Source organism: Siphateles boraxobius, unplaced genomic scaffold (assembly GCF_051911475.1).
Source record: "Siphateles boraxobius isolate OS27281-9 unplaced genomic scaffold, OSU_SipBor_1 66, whole genome shotgun sequence".
NCBI lineage: Eukaryota > Metazoa > Chordata > Actinopteri > Cypriniformes > Leuciscidae > Siphateles > Siphateles boraxobius.
In genome coordinates, this window is record NW_027509193.1 from 25,550,801 (window position 1) to 25,578,284 (window position 27,484).

The following is a 27,484-nucleotide window of genomic DNA, read 5'->3' on the forward strand; positions in this document are numbered from 1 at the left end:
TGGCCTCCTTTTGTGTGTGATCTAGCGGCATATCCATGAGTGACATCTGTCCCTGCGTGGCCGGCTGGTCCTCGTCGCCCATCTTTATCAGGTTCTACAACCTGGATGTCCCGTTTCTTTAGGCACAGGTCCTGTCAGGCTAGACCGAGCCCCACCATCAAGGGGATTTTCTAAAATACCCTCAGACTCCGGTCACCGACCCCGAGTCTTCCTTTTCTATACATTCTAAGTCCTTGACACTAGTAGCCTGCCAGGGACCCTCCTCACTGAGGAACCATTTCTCTTTCACCATAGAACGAAAGAGAAAATCTCTCACACAATGCGAGTGAACCATATCGAAAGGTAATACAGTTACTGACGTAACCTCGGTTCCCTGAGATAATTGGAACGAGCATTGTGTATCATGCAGTGCTACAGCGCACAGGGGCGTTGCTAGGCCCTTTTTAGGGGGGCTTCAGCCCCCCTAAACTTCTGCCTAGCCCACCTAAAAATTTGTGATTAATGTAGGCTACACAAATTCATGTTCGCTTCAGTCTTATTATAATCAGATTCAGCGCGTTCTTCATCTTCAATCCGCAGCGGTGCCGAGCAGAGAGCACGTCAGAAACAGAGGACAGGGTGTGTGTGGCTGCGTTCCAAACCGCATACTCAATGAGTAGGTACTTAATTTCAATGAGTACTTACTTAACGAGCGCTAAAAGAGTAGGTACTTTATAGCCAAATCTCGTTGAGTATGAATGCGATCCGGACCTCATCCGCCATGTTGACGTTATCATGTGACCTACGACACGTTATCACAAACGCAACAACTTAAAAGATGAACGACACGTTTAATTCATCTATCTGTAAATATCTTGATATTGATGAAACTTGCTCATTTTGTGGTATTGTTGAAGAAACAGCTGCCAATTTATTTTGTGAATACATTTAGGGTTGATTTAAGTTGTTATATTTTAAACCCTTCTAATGTGACCCACAGTTCCTTATAACGATTTTTTAAGAAACCCCAAAATCGTTATCTCTTGAATATGTTGTTAATTTCTTTATTTTATACCCAAAAAGTTTCTCCTTCAAGTTTTCCTCTTTTCTTCATGAATTTACCTCTCGTTTCATCCCTCAGACAATAACAACAAAACTATTTTTAATGTATTATGAAGAACTATTTATATTTAAAGATATTTAGCCTTGTTATTGTTATTTTTTCCTGTGTATAAATATCATATTATGATGTACACAAACCAATGATCTTTATGTTTTCTGTTTTGTCATTATGATTGTTCATTATCATGAACCCCCCTATCTGCCCTACCTCACATTCGGGACCACAGTGATTATAAAACCCTGCCTTTGCATGGTAATGGAAGTGGTTAATAGTGAACATTAAATCCTAAACTAAAGTGTTGCCTTTTTTTATAATAATAAAAAAAAATCATACCCTCATTGGGGGCTTAGCCCCCCTTAAATGAAAATCCTAGTGACGCCCCTGACAGCGCATATGTGCGACTCTAAACTCGCACTTCAGTCCAGAAAATCTGACTATATGGCTGTTCGGTGCGACTTATAGGCAGTCGGCCCAGCCCATTCTGACGGCCTGAAAGACCATTTGTCTGTTAAATGCACAGACGTGAACCAATCACGCTTCAGTATTCAGAAAAAACTGAATTTCCCAAAGCGAGAGAGAGAAAATCTCTCACGCAATGCTCGTTCCCGTTATCTCGGAACCAAGGTAACATCAGTAACTGGAGCGTTTCAAGTGAGGTTAAATAGACTATTTTTTGACCAACATCTAAAATTATGAATACTTTACATCCTATAGTTCAAAAATTCCTTAGATTTCCCTAAGAAATTAATTATGCTGACCTGCAATGATTAGTCTTGGGTGGAAGAGGCGAGCATTTTCCTCAAGTCTGTCATAATCAATATATCCAGTTTCTGGATTTACCTGGGGAAAAACAATTTAAAAACAACTACAACTTTTGATTTTAATAATGTCTTAGTAAATGGTGAACTTATAACTTAGCCTACTAAAGAGTTCACTACAATATTGATTATAATCACAAGGTTACCTTATAAGGCATTGATTCAAAGAAAATAGATGTGGCTGAGATTTTCTTCTTGTCAGTCATGAGGCCATGGGAGAGATGGCCGCCATCAGGAAGATCAAGGCCCATGATCCGCCCATGAGGTTCTACTATGGCTGTGTATACAACAAAGTTTGCAGGTGACCCTGAGGAAAAAAATAAACAATATTTTAAACAATGTTCAATTGAGTTAATGTTTCATACACAGTGGGAAGGTAACTTTGGAAATTTAATATGTAACCAATTACAAGTTACCCTATTGAAAATGTAAAAAATAGTAGGGGTGTGACGAGATCTCGTGCCACGGTGACTTTAGCACGAGCTGCAGAGTGCAACAGAAATCACAGTTCATTGATCACGTGACGAGAGTAAGGAGAGATGAATGGCAAAATCATGGCTGAACATGGCAAAATCATGGCTGTTGAACAACAGAGCGTAAATCTTCGGATGATGGTCGCACTACAGAGTATGGACGATCACGAATTCGAAGTGAAATTAAACCGCAAGCTCCCTGATGCGTGCAAATTAGGCTACATTCAATAGCCTGTCTCCCAATTTCAAATCTATCCTAGGCTGGGCTGTGTAGTTGTAACCATCTCTTAGCTCTGGTGTGGTCTCTGTTTGCACTTTGAATATTGAGAGAGGCTTTGACTTTGACTTTGATTATGGTTGCACTTATTGTTTGCACTTAATAAGACTAAGAAAAGCTGTTATTTATTTTTGTTATTTATACTTTTTATGTCTTTGTTAAATTTGTGGAAAGGAGTTCAATTAGGAGGTCATACACAGCTTCAATCAGAAGTTCTGGAAGCTCATGTACAGTAAGCTCTGAAGAGACTCATGTTAAATCATACAGGAGAGAAGCCAGTTTGTTTTCACCTTTAGTTGAGTTTGTGGCAAAACCTTTTACATTTCAGGTGTTTTCTTTCAATGTATATGATAATTCATACTCAAAAAGTATAACTGATATTACAAGATCATTAGTTAAAAGAAGCAAATGCAGACTATTTTTCGTCATGAATTTTGTCATTGAGGATTTCTTAAAAATTCAGTACAAAAAATTTCGTCTCGTCTCATTCTTGTGAACCCAATCTCATGTCTTGTCACACCCCTAATAAGTAGTGTAAGTAATTACTTTATTAAAGTAAAGTAAATTGTTACATTTGATTACTTATCTAAATTTCTAAGGAATGTTTTCAACTGTTTTCAACAGCAAATTCAACCAAGAAAGCCTATCAAAAGCATCAGAATAGCATCGCTTTACTATACGACCTTTAAACGGCTAGAGGGATCAATAAGAAAGCAACAAATTAATATTATTTAACATATCATAACTTTTTACATGAATATTCAGATGTAACCCCTTTAATAATTGTCAACATTTTCATGAGTAACTAATTTAATTACACAGTTCTTTTTAGTAACTGTAATGGATTACAGTAATATTTATTTTGTAATTTAATTACATAAACCCGTTACATGTAACTAGTTTCTCCCCAACACTGTTCATATGTGACATCATCTCTTACAGCAGCAACAGTCCAGTGACAGAAACAAGCCTACCAGAATACGGTTGAACATTCACTCCCCATTTATCCGGGTCGAGGCCGTAGACCTCGAGAGCTCTTGCCTGACACAAACTCTCCAATTCATCAACATGCTCTTTGCCTTCATAATATCTTATAACATAAGTGCAAAGTGTAAATTACATAATATTAATCTTATTGTCATTACAATTACAACAACATAAAAATAGTAATTAAACTAGACAAGTAAATTAGACATGAAATGTCATTGCGCAATAGTCACCTCTGACCAGGATACTTGGAGTACTTGTTGTTCATGCAGGAACCAAGAGCCTCCAAAACAGCTCGACTAGTGAAGTTCCCAGAGGCAATGAGCTCTAATCCATACGTCTGCCGCCGCTTCTCCTTCTTTATTATGTCAAATACCTAGTGCAAACAGAAATTTCACGAGTTCACACTTACAAATAATAAGAAATAAATAAAGTATGCATATTTGGCATGCTATCCGAGGGGAGGGATCTGAGGTTGGATTTTAGCCCGAACTCAGAGTACTCCCCCAAAGAGATGCAAAATGGAACAACGGACAGCAGCCGGGAAATGGTACTGACCCCCAAAAAACTTGGCGCGTCAGCACACACGACGGCTGCAACTACAGTGTGGTCTCCCTAGTGGACCAGCGCGACAACCGTCTAGTTTGAGCCTAGTAGGGGACATCTCTAGGGTCTTCAAGTGGGCACCTTCCGTCCTCAGTGTTTCGTCGACTAGCTCACGACACCTCAAGAGGACTCGACAGTGACTCTGGCGTCCCAGAGTCACACCCCCTCCGTCCCCCACTCAACTCAGCCCAGCTTACTGACCTCTACATCTCTCCTGCTGCTGAGACCTAACCACAATCTCACAATCTCTCCGCAACCCAACCATACGCGCCAACCCGTTTGACTAAGGCTGTCGAGCCCCACTGGTGCGTTAATATGCAGTTTCAGTGGCAACGGTTCCGTATGGCATACCACCTACCTCAAAACACAATATCTGCCCAACCACCCGTCATTCACGCAATATACACAGGAACGTAATGACTGTTAATACTATACAACCTATACAACTAAACCAACAGACTCTTCAAGTTTTCAAGAATTCTACGAAACCGTAGCATGGCGGCCTGTACACAGCCAGCTAGTATCTTTCCGTCTCAACCACAGCCAGTTGCTGCTCCTTTCTGCTGCTTCAGATAAGTTCTTTACTGTGCGACGCAACTCTTGGCACCTGAATCCGACGTCTCTGAGGAACCGGGTTATAGAGTGTGCCACAAAACCTCGACAACCCACTTCCACTGGATAAACCTGGACTATCCATCCTCGCTGTTCTGCTTCGGTGGCCAGATGATAATACCGCAGTTTCTTCCTCTCATATGCCTCATCTACCGCATCCTCCCATGGCACTGTTAACTCTATCAGTTGAACAATGCGTGCTGATCCAGACCACAAAACAATATCTTGTCGTAGGTTAGTGGTGGCAATCTCAGGTGGAAAAATAAGCCGTTGATCAAGATCAGCCAGCATCTTCCAGTCCCTAGCAGCTTCCAGTTGTCCGTGGGCGAGAATTGGTGTTAGCACCTTTTCTTGGTGGTTGCTCGCCTGGGCGGAGGAATATTGTCTTCTGCGTGTGATGTTTTGCTAGAACAGGCGGCAACTTATTGGTCATGTTACGCTTGCCTTCCAATGCTAGCTTAGGCGGAGGGTGGAGATGCAATTTGATGAGTATGTCTAATGTTAAAGGTAGTCTGGCGTTTGGACAGGTAGGATGGTTTTTTTGGAAGGCTTTGATAAGCAGGGAGGTATGTGCGTTGGTTATTGAGGAGGAAGGTGAGCCGAAAATAAGTTTGTGGAAAATTGGATTCCACTTAAATAGCCTTTAATGGAACCGATTTGGAGGTTCTTAACTGTGTTGAGATATGAAATGAACTACGTAATAGTGAGAAGAGAAACATCTTTTTTAAAACATCTCCATGCTGTTAGGTAAGATTGGAGGGTTCTGGGGGAAAAGGCTTGAAAGTGGAGTTGAGAGAGAAATCGAGCAGTGGTCTCAAGGGGTGAGTTAAGGGAAGATTAATTCTGAAAAGTGAGGGTTGAAGTCCGCTTTTGGCCAGCTGTCTGAAGTTCTGATAAAATTTGCGCATGCTGATGTTTCTAGTGACAGGGGGCGGTTCTGAAGCGATGGCGTTTGGTGGTATGGGCATCTGTGTTGCTGAAAACAGAGAAAATCATGATTTCGCCTGAGTAAGAGTGTTGGTAGGGAGAAATACCGGGGCCGAAGTTGAAAGCGGAGGCAACCTCACGCTTGGGACGGCCCCTGGGACTTGGGTAGTGACAGGGAAGAAAAAAAGAAAGGCTGGGGTGGAAAATATACCGACTGGGCCTGCGCCGCCAGCGGAGGCAGCCTCACGCTAGGGTCTGCTAGGCCACTGGTGGGGAAAAAGGTTAGCGGTAGCGGGGGCAAAAGGAGAAGGAAGTGTTGTGTGGGCCTGCAACTCTAGGCAGCCTCACGCTACGGAGAGGACATTTCGTTGGTAGGGGTGGGTGATTCCGTACGGGGTGCAGTGTCGGGAAAAGGCGTGGTGTGTTGCTGAGCAGAGGGAGGAAGAGGGTGGGTCTGGCCAAGGCTCGCTGAAGGCCTGCCGCAGCGGCCTGACGTTCTGAGAGGGTCCAGTCTTGCCCGGGAAGAAGACTGTGTTTGGTAGGGGCGCTCCTTTTGGCCCTTATGGTCTTTGGTCGCTTTACTGGTGGCCTTGGAGGGTGAAGAGGGTTTATTAGGAGTGCAAGCTGACTGCAGGTTGACGTACAATTCGTATCATTCGATTTATTCATACGTCTTAAGAAATGGACGTCACCGCTGATCAGTGCTTGCCTGAATCTAAGAACTGTCCATTTCTCGATTGCAGGTATGGTTGGATGGGCCACGGTGTATGAAGACGCAGAGGAAGACACAGAAGAAGATGGTGGGTGTCTCTCCGGTGGAGGTGATGGCAGGTCTAGGTGTCTTGGGGTGTGGAGATCGGAATGGATGGGCTGGCGACCATGCAATGGAGTGTGGTGAAGTGTTGGTGCTCCTTGGATTGCCAGAGTGCAGCGGAGTATTCTGGGAGTAGAGGGACTCGTCATTCAATCTCTGACATAGCGGCTATTGGGCTGGTCCAATGCGGAAAACCGTCGAGGAACATAGGTGAGTCACCTATGTATACAGGTCCTTCTCAAAAAATTAGCATATTGTGATAAAGTCCATTATTTTCCATAATGTAATGAAAAAAATTAAACTTTCATATATTTTAGATTCATTGCACAGCAACTGAAATATTTCAGGTCTTTTATTGTTTTAATACTGATGATTTTGGCATATAGCTCATGAAAACCCAAAATTCCTATCTAAAAAAATTTGCATATTTCATCCGACCAATAAAAGAAGTGTTTTTAATACAAAAAAAGTCAACCTTCAAATAATTATTTTCAGTTATGCACTCAATACTTGGTCAGGAATCCTTTTGCAGAAATGACTGCTTCAGTGCGGCATGGCATGGAGGCAATCAGCCTGTGGCACTGCTGAGGTGTTATGGAGGCCCAGGATGCTTCGATAGCGGCCTTAAGCTCATCCAGAGTGTTGGGTCTTGCGTCTCTCAACTTTCTCTTCACAATATCCCACAGATTCTCTATGGCAGGCCAATTGAGCACAGTAATACCATGGTCAGTAAACCATTTACCAGTGGTTTTGGCACTGTAAGCAGGTGCCAGGTCGTGCTGAAAAATGAAATCTTCATCTCCATAAAGCTTTTCAGCAGATGGAAGAAATGAAGTGCTCCAAAATCTCCTGATAGCTAGCTGCATTGACCCTGCCCTTGATAAAACACAGTGGACCAACACCAGCAGCTGACATGGCACCACAGACCATCACTGACTGTGGGTACTTGACACTGGACTTCAGGCATTTCCTTCTCCCCAGTCTTCCTCCAGACTCTGGCACCTTGATTTCCGAATGACATGCAAAATTTGCTTTCATCCGTAAAAAGTACTTTGGACCACTGAGCAACAGTCCAGTGCTGCTTCTCTGTAGCCCAGGTCAGGCGCTTCTGCCGCTGATTCTGGTTCATAAGTGGCTTGACCTGGGGAATGCAGCACCTGTAGCCCATTTCCTGCATATGCCTGTGCACGGTGGCTCTGGATGAGTCTACTCCAGACTCAGTCCACTGCTTCCGCAGGTCCCCCAAGGTCTGGAATCGTTCCTTCTCCACAATCTTCCTCAGGGTCCAGTCAACTCTTCTCGTTGTGAAGCGTTTTTTGCCACACTTTTTCCTTCCCACAGACTTCCCACTGAGGTGCCTTGATACAGCACTCTGAGAACAGCTTATTTGTTCAGAAATGTCTTTCTGTGTCTTACCCTCTTGCTTGAGGGTGTCAATTATGGCCTTCTGGACAGCAGTCAGGTCGGCAGTCTTACCCATGATTGCGGTTTTGAGTAATGAAACAGGCTGGGAGTTTTTAAAAGCCTCAGGAATCTTTTGCAGGTGTTTAGAGTTAATTAGTTGATTCAAATGATTAGGTTAATAGCTCGTTTATGACATGACCTGTATGCCAAAATCATCAGTATTAAAACAATAAAAGACCTGAAATATTTCAATTGGTGTGCAATGAATCTAAAATATATGAAAGTTTAATTTTTAATTATTGATTAATTTGAACGTGTTTCTCCCGAACTTTGTTAATAAAACATCAATGCTGTAAACAGATAAGCAATGACACAAGTCATTTTAATTGAGTCAAGCATAAATGTGCTACAGCTGTCAGTCACAGGGCAGATCCTATTCTAGGAGACACATTTCACAATATCACTCATGGTACACTGCATGCTTTCAAAATAATATAGTCTTGAGCAGAGGTCTTCAATTCCGGCTCCTGGAGGGCCACTGTCCTGCAGAGTTTAGTTCCTACCTGCTTTAGCAAACCTGCATTTGTATATTCAATCGATCCTGAAGAGCTTGATGAGTTGATTCAGGTGTGTTTGATTAGGGTTGGAACTGAACTCTGCAGGACAGCGGCCCTCCAGGAGCAGGATTGAAGAACTCTGGTCTTGAGGCTTTTTCTATATATATTGTTACGTCCATAGGGACTTATGTGTTTTCTATTTCTGGTGTAAAAGATTTAGTGTGCTTGTCTCTGTATTCTCTTTGTTTGTGCTTCCCTGTTGCTCCTCCCACTGTCCACTGAAAGGTTTTGGGAGTGTCACCTGATTTGTGTTCCAGCTCGTTAAGGTGTAAGTGGAGCAGTATATAAGAACCCAGAGAGTTCCAAACCAGGAGAGAGACTGAGACTTTCCTCTGAGAGCGTTTTTACACCAAGCACATTTGCTGCAGCTAAAGTGCGATTGTTCCCTCCTCCCCCCGAAGCATTGGCATTGTTTCACACTCAACTTGATTCTATCTAACCCTGGTGCATTTGCGTGCATTTCACATCATCACAAACATGCACAGCGTTCGATAGAAAACAGAACCCGTGTCAATATAGTGTGTATTTTATTTATTTGGTGCTATTATGCGCAGCAGAGTAAACGGCACTTGGGTTTACTGTATGTGTGTTGCATGAAGGTGGCCTCTTTTCTCTTGTTGCAAACTGAATCTTTAGAGACAGTGTATTGCCATTGATCTGTTGCCCTGATTCGCACGGGCTATGCGCGAATACACTGCAGACTCACTCTCGCTCCTATCCAAGGTAAATCGTCAACACTACCATCCCTTACATGTGTTTTACTGAACATTGTAATTGGCTAAAACGAATGCGCAGGTTATTTTTCATCCTGCGCACCCGAGTCCATGTTGCTTTCACATTCACGCGAATCACAGTTTAAGTGCAACCGAACTCAGACCACCTCCTTCAGTTAGTCTCGGATCCATCAATGTATTAAAATCAATATATTATTCTTTATTCAGTTCTATGCAACAGCATCAGATTTAATATATTTGTTTTTGACAAATTATATATATATATATATATATATATATATATATATATATATATATATATATATATATATTAGGGATGCCCCTCCTCTCCTCTCGGTGTTCAGCGATCAGGTTCCATTCTCGTGCCGCATGTTTTGCAACTTTACATTCTCTGATAATATCTTTCTAAGTCTATACTTTATTTTTTATAATTTGTCAAAAACAAATCTATTAAATCTGATGCTGTTGCATAGAACTGAATAAAGAATAATATATTGATTTTAATACAATGATATTTAGTATTATTTTAATATCTGCCTAATTTCTGTCCAATTTTTGTGTGTTACTTTAAACAAAATTTGGTTATTTTATTGGCTTGTATTTTTTAAATTCAGACACTTACCTCAGGATCATTTGTGCTGAGAGGCTCCAGCATCATCTTGTTATGGGATTCCCATGTGTTATTATTATGCCAGTTGAGCTGAGCCATAGTTGATTACTCTAAAGAAAAAAAAATTACTGTTAAATGTGAGAAGACCCATATGCAAAAATCCAGTATATAGTGGGTTACATAATTTGTAATAGAAGCATTAATATACTTGTACCCAGTTTTAACGTTAGTTTTAGTTTAACTACAGATTATCTTATAATGCTAGTGTATGGGGCATCGAATAAGTAAAAATAAAAATCGCTAGTTAATACCACTAACAAGAACATAGCACAGCGTTCGTGGTTCAGCTGGTCGAGACTGTTTTCCAAAGATGGATCCTGCTTGTATACGCGAAGTGTGCTGTTTTTATAAAGTATCTTCTAATTAAACTGTCTGTATACTTACAAAGTTCTCAATGCTTCGGTTTGCAAGTAGAGACCCTAATTATGTGTGTAATTGTGGGGCTATTTTGAGCCTTATTAGTGGTATTAACTAGCGATTTTTATTTTTACTCATTCAATGCCCCATACACTAGCTTTATAAGCTAATCTGTGGTTAAACTAAAAAACTGTGTACATTCGATTAGCATGAAAACGCACCCCAGAGAACGGTCGACTCGGTACCCATGTGTTATTTAGCCCTAGGTAAATTTTTGGCTGGAATTGTCCTTTAAGAAAACAACCATATGATTTTCGTGTAGTCCACATCCCTAGCAAGCAAAACATAGCAAACCCGCTTTCGCTGGTATGCGTTTTCATGATAATGTGTTATTTAGCCCTAGGTTCATTTTTGCATATATTGTCCTTTAACATATACATAAGAAATTGAGTAAGTTTACTCAATTAAAACAATGCACCCTTCCCCCACCATCTGACGTAACATATGGAAGTATATGAGTAGCAATATTCAATTTGAAATGTAATATGCAAAATGACAACGCAAAATGACAATGCAATATGTAAAATGGCAATGCATTTCTGTATTTTAATTTGCATTTTCCATTTCATTTGTGCAACGTTGGTGCAAAATGAAAATGAAAAATCAATTATATAATTTACATTTGCCATTTCATACACTAGTTTTAATATGTAAATAGAATACATATTTTAACGCTTTATAAGTTGCAAAATTAAAATGTATTAAAGAAATTAGATGTGTTTAACATGTTCAAGCAAAAACTGTAGCAAAATTTAATTTAATGATCATTTGTTTTTTTTCTTAATTGCATTTTCCCTCACAGTTAAGACACTTGCAATTACATGTTCATTAAATGTCCCGCAATGAATGTAGCAAAATTCAATGTGCGAAATGAAAATGCATTCCGATCCGATCACGTCCCCACCCCGTCCCGCCCACTCAATCACTGCATCAAGGCGGGGGTCGGCAAGAGGTAAACATAGGCTATATATGTAAAGTGTTTTGAGGTGTTGGAAGGAAACATGGCGGCGGCAGAGCTGATACGAGTGTTAAATTTACTGGCAGATGAAGGGGAGCGTGAACAGAGAAATGGTAGTGTTTCCGAAGATTATTATACGTCTGCAGGTGATAGAACCAGTGCGTTGTTGGACCGTCTGGGAGAATTTTCTGCCTTATCAGGAGTCGAAACCCGTTTTGTGTGAACATTATGCTGAGCTGTTGTTGTCTGATGCTGGACTGTTAATGATGGTTTCGTTTTGTATTAAATATTCTCATTGTCTGATACACATATGCTTACCTTTATTCTTATTACTATTAACTATAATTACCCAATAATGTTGGAGATCCTACAGTTTTTCCTTACAAATGCATAGGCCTATTACTCTGAGATCACAGAATTTGACAGGTCAAATTCATAGCCACCGAAAAATGTGGCCGCTCTTAATTTCTTCATAACTGACTGTAATGTTCAATAAAGTGACTCATTTGATGTGTAACTGTGACGAATCAGACATATCAGGCAGATCCATTTGCAACAATTTAATTGACTGACTTCAAGCAAACATAAAGCGTTTCAGAAAAGGTGAACACAAGGCAGATAAACTTGAAAGGTCCAGTCTGGGGCCCAGGGCGGTGGAAAAACTCAGGGTCGAAGTCAGGCTTGATACAGGACGGGCAGCAGACGGCAGGAAAGCCGGGGACAGGCTAGGTTCAGGGCGGACGGCGAGAGTCAGAGTCCGGGAACAGGCACAGATCGCTAGGCAGGCTGCAGAGAGTCAGAATGGTTAGTAACAGGCTTGAATCGGTAACAGACAATCAGAGATAACTAGAGAAGGCTCGGACATGCAACACGGGGTGAAACAATACTTCGCACAAGACGCCGAGTTAATGAGGCAGATATAGCTTAGGGACAAGAGTTCATACAGAACAGGTGGAATGCAATCAGAGCATAATGATCCATACTGAGCTGAAGTATGAGACACTCAGTACTCAGGAGTGAGAGCACGGGACTGAGAGTACAGGGAATGACCAGGGCAGGACGCCGTAACAGAGCCCCCTCCCTGCGAGCACCTCCTGGCGCGAGGGAACTGACGACGGCGAGGTCTTTCACGAGGTCGAGGGGCCGGTCTATCAGGGTGATTGCTGTGAAAATCTTGAGTAAGTGATGGGTCCAGTATGTCATTGCCGTTGACCCAGGAACGTTCCTCTGGGCCAAAGCCCTCCCAATCTACCAAGTACTGAAGATGCCCACCGCGACGTCTAGAGTCCAGTAGACAACGTACTTGATAAGTCTCCTCACCCTCTAATAGAATAGGTTGGGTAGCAGCATCCTCCGAATCCTCTCTCCTCTCTACAGAACGAACAGAGGCCGGTTTGAGCAGGGAGACGTGAAACGTTGGCGAGATGCGCATGTGTCTGGGCAAATCAAGGCGAAACGATATAGGGGTTATTTGACAGATGATCTTGAATGGACCCAAGAATCTCGGACTGAGTTTCTTGCAGGGCAGTCTGAGACTTAGATCTCGTGTGGATAGCCACACCCACTGGCCGGGTTGGTAAACAGGTCCTGGCCTGCGATGACGGTCCGCCTTCTCCTTGCTACGTCTTATAGCACGCTGGAGGTGAGTATGGGCCAAGTTCCAGGTCTCTTCACTTCGCCTGAGCCAATCATCCACAGTAGGAACACTAGTGGGTTCACCAGACCAGGGGAACAGTGGCGGCTGAAAACCGAGGACGCATTGGAAAGGAGTCATCCCTGTAGAGTGCTTGCGAATGGAATTCTGCGCATACTCGGCCCACATGAGGTAACGATACCAATCCTCCTGATGACTATGGCAATAGGAACGAAGGAAACGGGAAATCTCCTGGTTGAGACGTTCAACTTGCCCGTTGGCCTGGGGGTGATACCCAGATGTGAGACTCACGTTGATCTAGTCTCTCACAGAAGGCCTTCCAGAAGCGGGAAGTAAACTGAGGTCCTCTGTCAGACACAATATCTTCTGGTAACCCGTAGAACCGAAAGACATAGTTACACAGATTATCTGCCGTCTGCAGAGCTGTGGGTAGCTTGGTGAGCGGAATGAGCGGGCATGCTTCATAGAAGCGATCAATGACGGTGAGAATGGTGGTGTAACCCTCTGAGGGAGGCAGATCCGTGATAAAGTCTACAGCAATGTGAGACCAAGGCCGTTGGAGAATAGGCAGAGGTTGAAGACCCGCTGGTAGCAGACAAGAGGATTTTTGGGTGTTACAGACCCTACAGTGGCGAATAAATTCCCTCGTGTTTCGGGTGAGCGTGGGCCACCAGTACCGGTTTTGAAGGAGCTGGGTCGTGGCTGTGATTCCGGGATGCCCGGAACAGGGAAGGGCATGCACGTGGTTTAACACCTTGTCACGAAGTGTTTCTGGCACAAAGATTCTTCCAGTAGGGCAGACAGAAGGTATCTCGATGTCAGCATTGGCCTGTGCGCACTCGGTCTCAATGTCCCACTGAACAGGTCCGAGAACGAGATCAGGGCAGATAATAGGTTCTGGAGCCGGAACATCTGCTTCGGAATCGAATTGACGAGACAAAGAGTCAGCCTTGATATTCTTTGAGCCGGGACGGTAAGTAACCGTGAAGTGAAACCAGGAAAAGAATTGAGACCATCTGGCTTGACGTGCGTTCAGTCTCTTGGCAGTACGAAGGTTCTCCAGATTCTTGTGGTCTGTGTAAACTGAGAACGGGTGAGTAGCTCCCTTGAGCCAGTGGCGCCACTCTTCGAATGCTGACTTCATAGATAACAGTTCGCGGTCTCCGACGTCATAATTTCTCTCCGCAGAACTCAGCTTCCTGGAGTAGAAAGCGCAGGGATACAGCTTGGGAGGATCGCCCTGACGTTGAGAAAGCACCGCTCCTAGTCCGGTGTGCGCAACATCCACCTCCACCACGAAGGACAGCTCAGGGTTAGGATGGTGCAAAATGGGAGCAGAAGTGAAACTGTCTTTGAGTTGCTTGAAAGCCCGGGAAGCATCTTCGTTCCAAGCAAGTCGCTTCGTGCCTTTCCGAACCAGAGCTGTCAAAGGGGCCGCTACAGAGCTGAATCCTCTGATGAAACGACGGTAGAAATTAGCGAAGCCCAGGAAACGCTGCAACTCCTTTAAAGTGGCGGGTTGGTGCCAGTCTACGACTGCTTTTACCTTATTCTCATTCATGGCCACGCCCTCTGGGCTGATGATGTATCCCAGAAAGGTTGTGGAAGTCTGATGGAAGTCACATTTCTCTATCTTGGCGTAGAGTTGGAACTGGATGAGCCTTTGAAGTACAGCTTGGACATGCTGGATTTGGGCTTCTTGGGTGTCGGAATAGATCAGTATGTCGTCTATGTAGACGATTACACTTCGGTGGAGCAGATCACGGAAAACATCGTTGACGAAGGATTGAAAGACAGCTGGACCGTTTGAAAGCCCGAAAGGCATAACGAGATATTCATAGTGCCCAGTGCTTGTGGAGAAAGCAGTCTTCCATTCGTCCCCCTCTCGGATTCGAACCAGGTTATAGGCAGAGCGAAGGTCCAGCTTGGTATAATATTTGGCCGTACGAAGAAGCTCTAGAGCGGCAGGTACCAGTGGCAGCGGGTAACGGAACTTAACTGTGCATTCATTTAGTGATCTATAGTCGATACAGGGTCGCAGTCCCCAATCTTTCTTTTTAACGAAAAAGAAACCTGCCGACATAGGAGAAGTGGAATGACGAATTAACCCCTTTGCGAGCTCCTCTTCTATGTACTTCTGCATGGCTTCGGTCTCAGGTTGGGACAGTGGGAAGATGCGGCCTCTGGGTGGTGTGGAATTAGGTAAGAGATCAATGGCACAGTCATATTCTCGATGAGGTGGTAACTTGGTAGCTTTGTCCTTACTGAAGGCCTCGGCTAGATAGTGGTACACGGCTGGTAGACGGGATAGCACGGAGTCATCTCGGGGCTCGGAGATACTTTGGACCGTTAAGGGTTTGACGGCAGACAGACACCTTGAAAAACAGCTCTTTCCCCAGCTGACTATCTGTCCAGTAGTCCACTGCAAATGAGGGTTGTGTTTCCTTAGCCAGGGTAAGCCCAGAATTACCGGAGTGTGAGGAGCTTGGAGAACTAAGAACTGGATTTTCTCATGATGAAGCAGACCAGTACGCATGTGAAGCTCCTGTGTCATGTGTGTGATGCGACCTGTGCCGAGTGGGCGTCCGTCGACAGCTTCAACTGAAAGTGGAGACGTGCAAGGAATTAGAGCTATCTCGTGAGCCTGAGCAAAAGCTTTAGACATAAAATTCCCAGCTGCCCCTGAGTCAACTACGGTTAAAGTATTGACAATTTGACCATTTACAGTGAATTCAAGAGGCACTGATATACAGGTAAGAGGATTTAAACAGTCAAGGGTCAGACTCACCGAGGTTTTATCCTTGAGAGCAGGTCGTAGAGGGCAGTGCAGACGAAAGTGACCTGAACCTCCACAATACAGGCATAATTTCAGGGTCCTGCGGCGCTCCCTCTCCTCCTCGGATATGTGTGAGGCGTTGATTTGCATGGGCTCGTAGGCGTCAGCAGAAGAATTAGAAGCACGTGGTGCGGTGATGACACGCGAAGCGCTCGAGACCGGCGCGACGTGAGCGCATCAAGTTGTCAATCTGGATGGTGAGATGAACGAACTGATCTAAATCCTTTCCCTCGTCGCGACAGGCCAGCTCCGCTTGTAATTCGTGGCTGAGACCCCTCCGGAAAACCACTTTGAGAGCGTTCTCCGTCCAGTTGGTTTGGGCTGCGAGAGTTCGGAATTTGAGCGCGTACTCCGAGGCGGGTGATTTCCCCTGTGAGAGTTCCAAGAGAAGATCCTCTGCTCCTTTCCCCTCCTTGGCATGTTCAAAGACAGCTTGGAAACGTTCCAGAAATTCTCCATAAGAAGAGAAAGCGGACCCATCCAATCTCCAGACCGCGGTGATCCACTCCAACGCACGTCCGGTGAGTAATGAACATACAAAGGCGATTTTGCTTGCATCTGTGGCATGTAGAGAGGTCTGCTGGGCGAGATACAGAGAACATTGTATAATAAAGCCCTTGCATTTACCTGGGTCACCCTCGTATCTCTCAGGACGCGCGAGGTGAGGATTAGGGCTTGCAGCATTAAATGAGTCTGGAGGAAGAGCCGTCGCGGTGGGCATTGCAGCGGCCGCGGGTTCCGCGGTAGACTTTTGCAGGGCTCGTACCGCTGAAATTAATTCCTCCGTGAGAGTGGTCAAACGGGACAACTGGTGGTGATGGGCAGCCAGCTGAGAGGCTTGGACAGTGATAACGGCCGACAGAACAGTCATAGTCGCTGGATCCTCGTTTGGCGAAGTATTCTGTGACGAATCAGACATATCAGGCAGATCCATTTGCAACAATTTAATTGACTGACTTCAAGCAAACATAAAGCGTTTCAGAAAAGGTGAACACAAGGCAGATAAACTTGAAAGGTCCAGTCTGGGGCCCAGGGCTGTGGAAAAACTCACGGTCGAAGTCAGGCTTGATACAGGACGGGCAGCAGACGGCAGGAAAGCCGGGGACAGGCTAGGTTCAGGGCGGACGGCGAGAGTCAGAGTCCGGGAACAGGCACAGATCGCTAGGCAGGCTGCAGACAGTCAGAATGGTTAGTAACCATTGGGGTCAAAGCTGTGCACATCCTTGCTGACAAGATGGCGGCGCCGGGTGTGGCAGGTGTAGTTGCAGTACTCTTTGTGTATGCACTTCTAACAAACAACTTTTTTCACACGGAGACTCGTCAAACTCTGAAGGATTTAGACATTGTAACAACCAAAGCCGCCAAACATTTTGGATTCGGAAGAAACGTCCTGGCAACTACTTTCATTTACCCGCATTTGTACAGCAAAGTAAGGAAACCCACAAAATCGGTATTAAAACCGCACCAGAGCCTTGCGCTAATAATTACCATCTGTCTTCTGTTATCCGGGGACATCCACCAATGCCCCGGTCCGACAACTGGTTCAATGCTGGATAGTCCTTGTGCCATCGCATTAAACCATAGCAAGAGCACTGTAGGAAATTCACAGGTACGCACTTTTACTTTATGCCATACATCTGAGCTAAACACTCACCCCGATTTTTCCATTTCTCCGGTGAGAGCGGCGGGACCAATGATCGACGTGGATGTGGTCACCGATTGGACAGATCCAACAAGGAGTAGCGGCGAGTTTACCGGCTGCGCTGCACTGCCCTCGCTATTGTGTGGGATACCCCCGTCAACTGGTTACTTGGACGGGTATGCATTCCAGGATTGGAATCCTCTGTCGCACAGGAGTCCATCGTGCCTGCAGGAGGCCGTTGCGGCGGTTGATCGAGTTTCGCCTGCTGCTGTGGCGGGATCCTGCTGGGCGAGGTCTAGTGAGTTAATCTGCGAGCCGGTTCGATTAGCTGGGGTAACTGCCTCTGTGAGGCGGCAACTAGCTGCACAAACTTCGAGCGAGGAAACGTGTGTCGGTCCATACCATCTAACGTTCCCTGAGGTAACGGAGTTGTCGGGGGGATCGTTAGACACCGTTCGTTTCGCAACGCCAGTAAGTCTCGGCCTGTCCGATGGTCATATCGTCGGGGACCGAACAACGCGCTATGCGAAAAATACACAAAGACGGTGTCCTGTAAAGGTCAAAACTTCAAATTGCGCGATAGTGAAACAGAGGCAGCTCAAGTTTTTTCAGACTGTAAATCATGCGCAGGTTATATGGAATCCACAAACGAAACCTAAAGGACTACTAGGTGGACATCTCAATGTTAGAAGTATTCTACCAAAAATAGACCAATTACACAACTTATTAACCGAATCGAATTTGGACTTTTTATGTGTTTCTGAAAGTTGGTTAAATCAAAGTACTCCAACAAATCTGGTTAATATACCTGGCTATAAGTGCTTTAGAAAAGATCGGGAACAAGGAAGGGGTGGGGGGGTGTTAATATATATTAGAGATCAACTTAAATGTGAAGAGGTTGCAATTAATGTGAAACTGGAGTGCCTTGTATTACGAATCACTTTGTCAACAACAATGAAATTCAATTTATGTGTTTTATACAATTCACCCTCACATAGTGTGAATTTCTATAATGAATTTAAGAGTTTTCTCTCAAACATGGACTGCTCTGAAAGCCTAATACTGGGTGATTTTAACATTAACTGGATAGAAAAAAATAGTAAAAAGAAATTAAAAGCTCTAGTAGATAAATTTAAGTATAAACAGCTCATAGACAAACCTACTAGAATCACTAGAAGTAGTAAAACGCTGATTGATTTAATTTTTTCAAACAGGCCTGAAAGAATAACAAAAACGTATAACCTTATCACTGGACTCTCGGATCATAACATGACCTTAATTGTTAGGAAACTGGGTAAAAAACGATTGACTTACTACAACCAAGAAACAAAAATACAGAAAATAGGAATTCCAAAAGCAAAACAAAATAACTTTGAAGAAGAACTGAATCAAATAAATTGGGATAATGTTATGAAAGAGTCCAATGTGAATCAAAGTGCTAATATCTTTGTCACTACAATAAGTAACACGATAAAAAAGTATACTAAAACATGGACGAGCAAATCAAAGAAATACTCTCTTCCATGGTTTAATGGTGATATTTGGCACATTATGAAAAAACGTGATAACGCACGTAAAACATCTTTGAAAACTAGAAATTGTACGGATCATCTAATTTATACTACACTTAGAAATCAAGTTTTAAGCAATCTGCGTAAAGCTAAAATTGATTATTTTACTAAAAAGATAGAAGAGGCTAATGGTAGTAGTCGTAAACTATGGCAACACATAAACTACTTAACCAACCCTGCAAAGAAAAAACACGTTAGAATAGATTCTATCAAAGTTGATGGTACTCTTGTTAATAATAGTGAGTCAATGGCGGGTGTTTTTAATAATTTTTTTATAGACTCTGTTTATGAACTAGCAAATAAATTCAACAATAAGGTGACATGTGTAGAAGAAGTTAATTTAGTTAATGCAAGCTTGTTTAAAATTCAAGAAATCTCTTCTGATAGAGTTAAAAAGATAATTACAAATATGAAAGACTCCGCAGCTAAAGACATACACAATATAAGTATAACCCTGATCAAAAAACATCAGGACAGTCTGTTGCAACCAATTACGCATTTAGTTAATCTCTCAATTCGATTAAGTACATTTCCACAGTGCTGGAAGCACGCTGTAATAACACCTATCCACAAGTCAGGGGAAAAGGATACACCCAATAATTATAGGCCTATTGCAATTTTACCAGTTGTGTCCAAAATCCTGGAGAAGGTTATTGCAGAACAACTTATTGATCATCTAGAGTCAAACCAGCTGCTGCATCCTCAACAGTTTGGTTTTAGGCGCAAATACAGCACTGAAACAGCTAATTGTTACTTGCTAGAGAAGATTAAAGGGTCTCTAGATAAAGGGCAAGTAGTTGGTGCGGTATTCTTGGACTTGAAAAAGGCCTTCGACACAGTGGATCACAGTGTGCTTATTAACAAACTCCAGCTCTTCAAAATGTCACCTAGTTCATTAGCTTGGTTAAAATCATATCTTGAGGATAGACAACAGTGCGTAAAGGTAAATGGGGTGATGTCAGCTCTTTGCCCTAACAATATGGGGGTTCCTCAGGGATCAGTGCTGGGGCCGTTGCTGTTTACAATGTACATCAATGATTTCCCTGATAGCTGCAAAGATGTCAACTGCCAGCTGTATGCAGATGATACAGTTGTCCATCTATCTGCTAGAACCTCAGCCATAGCCGCGCAGAAGCTGACACTAGCCCTAACAGATATCTCAAAGTGGTTTGAATTGTCTCACCTGACCTTAAATGTGAAGAAAACTGTTGCTATTTGTTTCTCAAATAAAAAACGACCCTCAGATACTACTTTTGAAGTAAGCATAAACAATGAAATTATTCAAGAAGAAGAAGAGGTTAAATATCTTGGGATAATTATTGACAACAATCTCAAATTTCAGAGTCAAGTCAAAAACATTTGTAAAAAGGTTAAATATAATTTGAACTGTTTCCGTTTTATTAGGAAGGAATTATCTTTTCAGGCCGCCCGGTTATATATGCATGCAATGATTTTTCCACATCTGTCCTACTGCGTAACATCTTGGTCACAAACATCCCCGTCAATACTAAAGCCGGTTGTCTCACAGTACAAGCAGGCGGTAAAGGTTTTTGATAGAAAACCTGTGACATCGCATCATTGTGACATAATTCATAGACATAATTTTTTTACTTTTGAAAATTTTATAAATTTTAGTATTTTGAAATTGGTTTTTAAATGTCTGAACAGCAATGTGTCGCCACTGTTTTCTGCTCTCATTCGTAGGCGTCAAGGTTCACTTAGACCATCCACCAGAGCCTCAGTCAGTGGGGACTGTGTTCTTCCAAAATGTATGAAATCTATCGGTCAGTCAAGTTTCTCTTATAACGGTACAAGACTATGGAACTCTCTGCCCACTGACTTAAAATTGCAGACAGACATGCCCAGCTTCGATAGAGGTCTAAAACAGTGGCTAAAGTCAAGTCAAAGCTGCACACATGCTAATGCTGTATAACATGTATAGTGATGTTTTGTATTGCTAATCTTTGTTACTACTGTATTTATTTTTACTTTACTTTTTTGTGTTGTGATTGGTGACATGTGTTGTCTCCTATGGACAAGTGTTGCAAATTAGCAATTTTGCTATAACACTGAAAACAAGGTATCTGGTTCGTCCAATGCTGTTGTTATGTCCATATCAAATAAATAAATAAATAAATAAAATAAATAAACAGGCTTGAATCTGTAACACAGACAATCAAAGATAACTAGAGAAGGCTCAGACATGCAACACGGGGTGAAACAATACTTCGCACAGGACGCCGAGTTAATGAGCCAGATATAGCCTAGGGACAAGAGTTCATACAGAACAGGTGGAATGCAATCAGAGCATAACGATCCATACTGAGCTGAAGTATGAGACACTCAGTACTCAGGAGAGAGAGCACGGGACTGAGAGTACAGGGAATGACCAGGGCAGGATGCCGTAACTGTAACCATCTCACGTTTCTATTTTATAAATCATATTGATCAGATATTAATTATATAGGGTCACGGAATCTGACGGGTCAAATTCATAGAAGACCATCCTTTTTTGGGTGAATGTGGAGCAGGTCGGTGGCTGGTGACATCATCTATAATTCAGTGTCTAATATTTTAAAAACTGAAGCCTAGGGCTACTTTCATTCTTAAAACGAAAACAAATCAGTCATCATAATTTGCCTGCATTATATGCGTGTATATATATATATATTCTAAAACCATATCTTTTTTATATTAATATTTGATGTTTTTCAGCTGTTATAGAAAAACTGAAATCTGAGTGCAGAGACAAGCGAAGAAGAGAGAAGTAAGTAGGTTTAATCTCATATGACCTGTAATAGAGATTTTTAAAGGGGTGGTAAAACGAATTTTTTCAAAGGATTGATTGTGTTTGTGGGGTGCACGGTAACATGTGCTCATGCTTCGTTTTTTAAAAACTGCATTATTTTTCATATATTTTTCAAATTTTTAATTTGTCCATTATTTATTTCTAAAGAAACACGACAATGTATAAAAGGCTCAATTACTTTGTATCTTACGTTATGGCCCCGTAGAAGCCGTTTCTGTAAAATTAGGCTAACGATTGCGTCATAACCACGGGACCTCTTTATCGCATTTTTGAGAAATTACGTATAGACAGGAGGAGAAGCTCGCAGGCAATCTTTTACGGTCTATGAGGCAATCGTAGCGACATAGAGGCATAAAGTCAAGGGAGAAGCCCATAGATAGAGAGTCCACAAAACTAACAGGACAACATATTTCAACAACGTGTTTGAGGAATTAGGTGATTCAGATTTGTCTTGGCACAGCTACTTGAAGATTTACAACTATCAGACTATCGTCAAGCTCAGTTTGAGCCTGCACAGTCGCTAGGCCATCAGACAGGAAGTGCAATAATCGGGCTTCAGTCTTCTCCGTTGAAATCAATGGGGTCGCTGTGTCAATTTCTTTTACTGTCTATGGTCCCTCCTTGTAAAAACGGTCGGATGGTTTCCGGGTTCTATGAAGCCAGTCCCTCAAAACTACGCAATGGGCTCAGATTGGTTAGCTGGCCCAGTGTGTTGTGATTCGCTAACCGCCCAGTGCATGTTTTCCGGAAACGTCACGCCCCGTACCTTTACCGGTAGTTTGTGCTTTGGTGTATTATAAACAATAAACACCGTTACTTTTGTATTTTTTGAACGATTGTGGCCAAATATCTGTCGACAGAACTATTAACCCAAAATGAACACTAAACATTGGTTTTACTACAGTAGCCAAATCAAACACATAACCATGTTTGCATGCCTGTAGATTTTTTTCTTTTTGTGATCAACAACTCAAATATGTGTTCTCTTAGTATCATGAGTTATTTGGTACAAATATAGAATGATTTAAGTAAAAATGTACTTTGAACAGTAGTTGTGCTGATTGAAACACAGGGGTGGGAGTGGGAGTGAAACAGTTTAAACGCAACTATTCATCTAATGCTTGTTTTTATGAACAATAGGCTACCTGACAAGCAGTGTTGGGAAAGTTCACTTTCTACTTGAACTAGTTCAAAGTTCAGTTCACACGTTTTAGTTCATAGTTCATACTTTAAAATTTTGAACTAGTTCATAGTTCCTTTTGTTCCATATGTTGCTGCGAGCTATTATTTTTCAAGATTATTGCCACAGCCATAGAACCACAGACAGCACTTATTTTATCGGTGGCCAAAGTTTGCACAGAAATGTAATATTTTTCCTATCCTCACCAACCTTGTCATAAAACTCGTTTAAATTATCATACGACGCCTCCTTGCTGCTTTTTGTTTTGATTACGCATGCGGTGTTGCGACACTGGTGGCTGGTGTTCCCAGATTGGGTGTTTTTTCCGCTACATATTAAGGCCTGTTTGCGGTGTGTTTTAGCCGGGTTTTCGCCTGGAAGCCTCAAGAAATCTGGCGCCCTATTGAACGAAGTTAAATTGAGAGTGCTGCCGTTCACAGACACCAGAATGAACGAGTTCACAGTAAAGTTCATCAGGCAGTAATACAGTAGCCTACGTTCAGTTCACATATGCCCAAAATATGAACGAGTTCATGAACTGTCGTTCAATGAACGCGTTCAGGCACAACACTAATGTAAAGGTTCATATTAACCATTTTTGTTCTGTTGCACAATAGGCTATATGCGTAATCTCATAGACAAATCAGTTTACAATTCATTTTCTTACATTTCTTCCTTGAGTCATATTGAGTGTTTGATAGTTGAATATTATAACATGCTTGTTTCAACCGTCCCGACAAATCCTCCTGTCAGTTAAACCTGTTTTGCACACTTAAGGGTGTGTTAAAGTAGGCTACTACACCTGCCGTAGCCTATTATCACAATGGCACATGAAACAATAAATACAACTTGTCAGTCAAAAAAAAACTGCACCAAAGAAATGCAATTTTCAAAAACAGCTTTCCGGCTTTACAAAACGGCATGACATAAAGAAGAAATGCTTTCGCGGTTCTGGTCAATATTATCTGTCTGCAGTCCTGGAGGCTGCATTTTCAGGACCCCACTTCTAGGACCGCATTTCTAAGACCCTAGTTTTTTGTGACAGCGCCACCTACCGAGTCGGAGAACCGCAGTCCCAGGAACGCATTTCCAGGACCCTAGTTTTGGAGGACCGAAAAAAGTGCCACCAATGCAATATTTCCACCCAGTTTTAACTACATTAGAGTGTTTTTTTTTCTTTCAAGTTTTATTACACCCAAATACTACTTTCTTTATTGCAATTAAACCAGGTTCCTAGGAATGTTGAGAAATTGGGTCTAAGTAGCATATAATAACTCAAGTAAAATAAACAAGGAATCATTTTATAGTCTTTTCAGTCACTATGGACCACATTTTCAAGTACAGAGGGAAGACAAGGATGACTCTGGGGGTAGATTTAAGATTTTGTATTTTACAAAATAATATAAAACACCTGAACTTGAACACACAAAATATTTTACAAAATAATATATAACTGAAATTGAACACACAAAATATTTTACAAAATAATATATAAAAACTGAAATTGAACACACAAAATATTTTACAAAATAATATATAACCACTGAACTTGAACACACAAAAAAACAAATTTGATCATGACCTGAACCACATAGACAGAACTTCAATGGATGGACAAACACATGGACAACATCATCACTGACTCCTAAGAGAGAGAAAGAGAAGTGATTTAAATAAGGAACATTTAGTTGAACATGTTCTACTCTCTAATTTTAAATTTCATATTTAAAAGATCTTAGTTACCACAGAGTAATGATAATGATAAAAATAATGATATCAATATCCATACCAATTAATTTTCATAATACAATTATTGCATACTGTTCAAAGATTTGAAAAAAAAAATGATTTTGATGTTCTCGGAAGGAACAAAGGTTCTAGAAACACTCTCGTTTCTTGAAAAACATTTTTAAGTTAATTTCATGTAAATAAATAGACATAAATTTGGCCTAAGCCTAGTGCTTAACCAATTTATTTATTTATCTTTTGTCATACTATTGCCTACCCTGAGCTGTGTCCTTGATAGCACTTCATATAGAGTACAGTAGTAAATGACACAATCTAACACGTCGGATTTCAATTATTATAATGGCCTCTCGGATATGTCTGACTATTAAAATGTCATATGTCTCAACCAACTTTATAAAACCATGTCAAAATGAAGAGACGTACACATAACATGTATTGTGGGTAACGTTAAACAGGCTGACTGTGAGCAGGTGACAGTGAAAACATTAAGATTATTTTAACTGAATTAAAATGGAAAAACAATGAGTAATAAACAAGCTTTCAGAACAAACATGCTACAGTTTATTGTGCTGTAAATAAGTCAACACAGGCTTATCATGCAACAGTTCCGTTAAATGAACGTGCTAACAATTCATTTTCCAGCATTAGAGGCTAATATATGATGGCTATGCATTCAAGACTGTTTAGCAAATCACCAGCACGTTGGCAACGTTAACTTTCCAATGAAATGCATCAAAATTGTTTTTAAAGTTAAACAAATAAAAATTGATTCGCATTTGATACTCACACTCTGAATGTCATTCATCTTCGCTGGTCCTCTAATTCGATAGGTGGCGTTGTCACTAAAAACCTAGGGTCCTAGAAATGCGGTCCTAGAAGTGGGGTCCTGAAAATGCAGCCTCCGTGTCTGCAGGCAGATGCTACTCGTTCTGGTAGGCATTGAGGTGCTACTGGGTAAATAGGCCTACGCCCCTGGCAGTTTTGCTTTTAAAAAAAGCACAATTTAAATATATTTCGGTTTCACATGTAGGCCTCCGCCCATGCGTGCGAACGTGAATCTGGGAAAAAAGCAAAATAACTGAGAAAAATGAGAAATAGTCCTCAGGTGTCATGTCCGTAATTTATAGCAAAACATTTTACATTAATTCGATCTCAAACATATTCATTAAAATAACTTATTACTCCAACACCTGTGTGACATCCAACGTGGTTGAACGACCAATTTGCGACAATATGTTTCGGGAAACAGTCAAGACTACTTGATTTCTTCACACGATGCATTATTCAGTTAGTAGGCTAGTTGTCGTTGTACGTGTAACGCACCACAGAATAGCCTGGGCGAGAGAAGAGTGAATTTCGAAAGCGCGTGCGATAGTGAAATAAATCCGCCTGGGAAGAGATTCGCGCTCTCGCCTTAATATCCAATCCAATGTTACAAAAAACGCTATTGACAATTGTTATTAAAATAACGCGATAGAAAGTTTCTCAAAAGATCTATAGCCTACAGAAGAGAAGAATGTCGTGTCTGAAAGCTCTGTCCTTGCCCTGCCCTCACCGCGTTGCCACTGTGTGACAGGTCCTGGAATTTAGTTATATATTATACGGTGCTCCCCCGAGAAAAGTTTGATGTCTCTGAAATAGGCCTACTTATGTGCATTTCAAGGCCAAAAAGTGGATAATAAATAGCTTTAAAACCATGTCAGTGGACAGTAGATTATTTGTCAATACCTGCTCTCTCCTCATCTCCATCCCCCTTTCTTTATTTTGCCCTGTCTCTTCCCCTCCTAAAGCTGAGCTTTGACTTAGTCTTTTCATGTTCTTCTGTGTCAGTGTAGAAAGTGGGCTAGGTAGACATAGGGTTAATTGATATTTAGCCATGTCTATATGTTGTATTAATCATTATCTTAATTTATGGAAGGCTTTTTTATGATTAATTTACAACATAGCCTGCACATTCGTTATAGCTACATCTTATGTCTAATATGATGAAAACGACTTCGTTAAGGTTTATTGTCCCCTCACATAGACTAATTATTACATGAATCATGAGCCTATTTTCAACGCAAAATGGCGAAATTAGAAAAAAGTTTATTAGCCTGAATATTTTTTTCTGTCGTTTAACAGTTCTATCCTAAAACAGCTATCAAATAAGACATTTTTAGTTTAGCTACTTACATTTTATCATGCAGACTTGCACTTTATGACCGTTAAGGCGCGTCGATTTGAGCTGGAATTCGTGCTCAGCAACTTCTGTCAAAATAATATGCCCGTTCTGGGTAGGCTCTATATATACATCCGCACCCCCACACCCCGCTCCACCCCCCGGCGGTAGTGGGCATGGCCGCATTAATGCACGGGCTTACCTGGGAAGGCCCCGCGGTGATGACGGAAAAAATGCCTAACCGCCTTTTATAAAGAGTTGACTATTCCTTTAAAATTACGCTTTATGGCTTTGTTTTATATGCATGTGCGGGCGTCTCAAATCCTGCACGACAAAGACGCGCACCTCGTCTATCAACTCACAGTAGTGGACTGTGTGTACAGTTGAGACACCTTAAATAACTTGCGTGTGCAGCATGCACAAGTTGTGATTTTTTATGAGCACATGTGTATTAGTGTCCTCTTTG

At 42.0% G+C, this 27,484-nt stretch overlaps 1 protein-coding gene across 4 annotated transcripts in view; it reads right to left on the minus strand.

The window, feature by feature from the left end:
• LOC143722097 (serine hydroxymethyltransferase, cytosolic-like) overlaps positions 1–27,117 on the minus strand; it is a 41,716-nt gene extending 14,599 nt beyond the window's left edge. Inside the window, exons 1-8 of one of the 4 annotated variants that reach the window (XM_077213275.1) lie at positions 27,033–27,112; positions 25,645–25,915; positions 24,691–24,753; positions 9,994–10,091; positions 3,891–4,033; positions 3,645–3,760; positions 2,067–2,227; positions 1,861–1,942 (exon numbers count right to left, since the gene is read on the minus strand). In XM_077213275.1, the coding sequence (XP_077069390.1) occupies positions 1,861–1,942; positions 2,067–2,227; positions 3,645–3,760; positions 3,891–4,033; positions 9,994–10,080 (589 nt within the window). In that variant the 5' untranslated portion in view covers positions 10,081–10,091; positions 24,691–24,753; positions 25,645–25,915; positions 27,033–27,112. Of the gene's footprint in view, positions 1–1,860; positions 1,943–2,066; positions 2,228–3,644; positions 3,761–3,890; positions 4,034–9,993; positions 10,092–24,690; positions 24,754–25,644; positions 25,916–26,047; positions 26,425–27,032 lie in introns of those variants that run through there. The other 3 variants (XM_077213274.1, XM_077213277.1, XM_077213276.1) reach the window with 3 other exon arrangements.
• Positions 27,118–27,484: the final 367 nt, after the last annotated feature.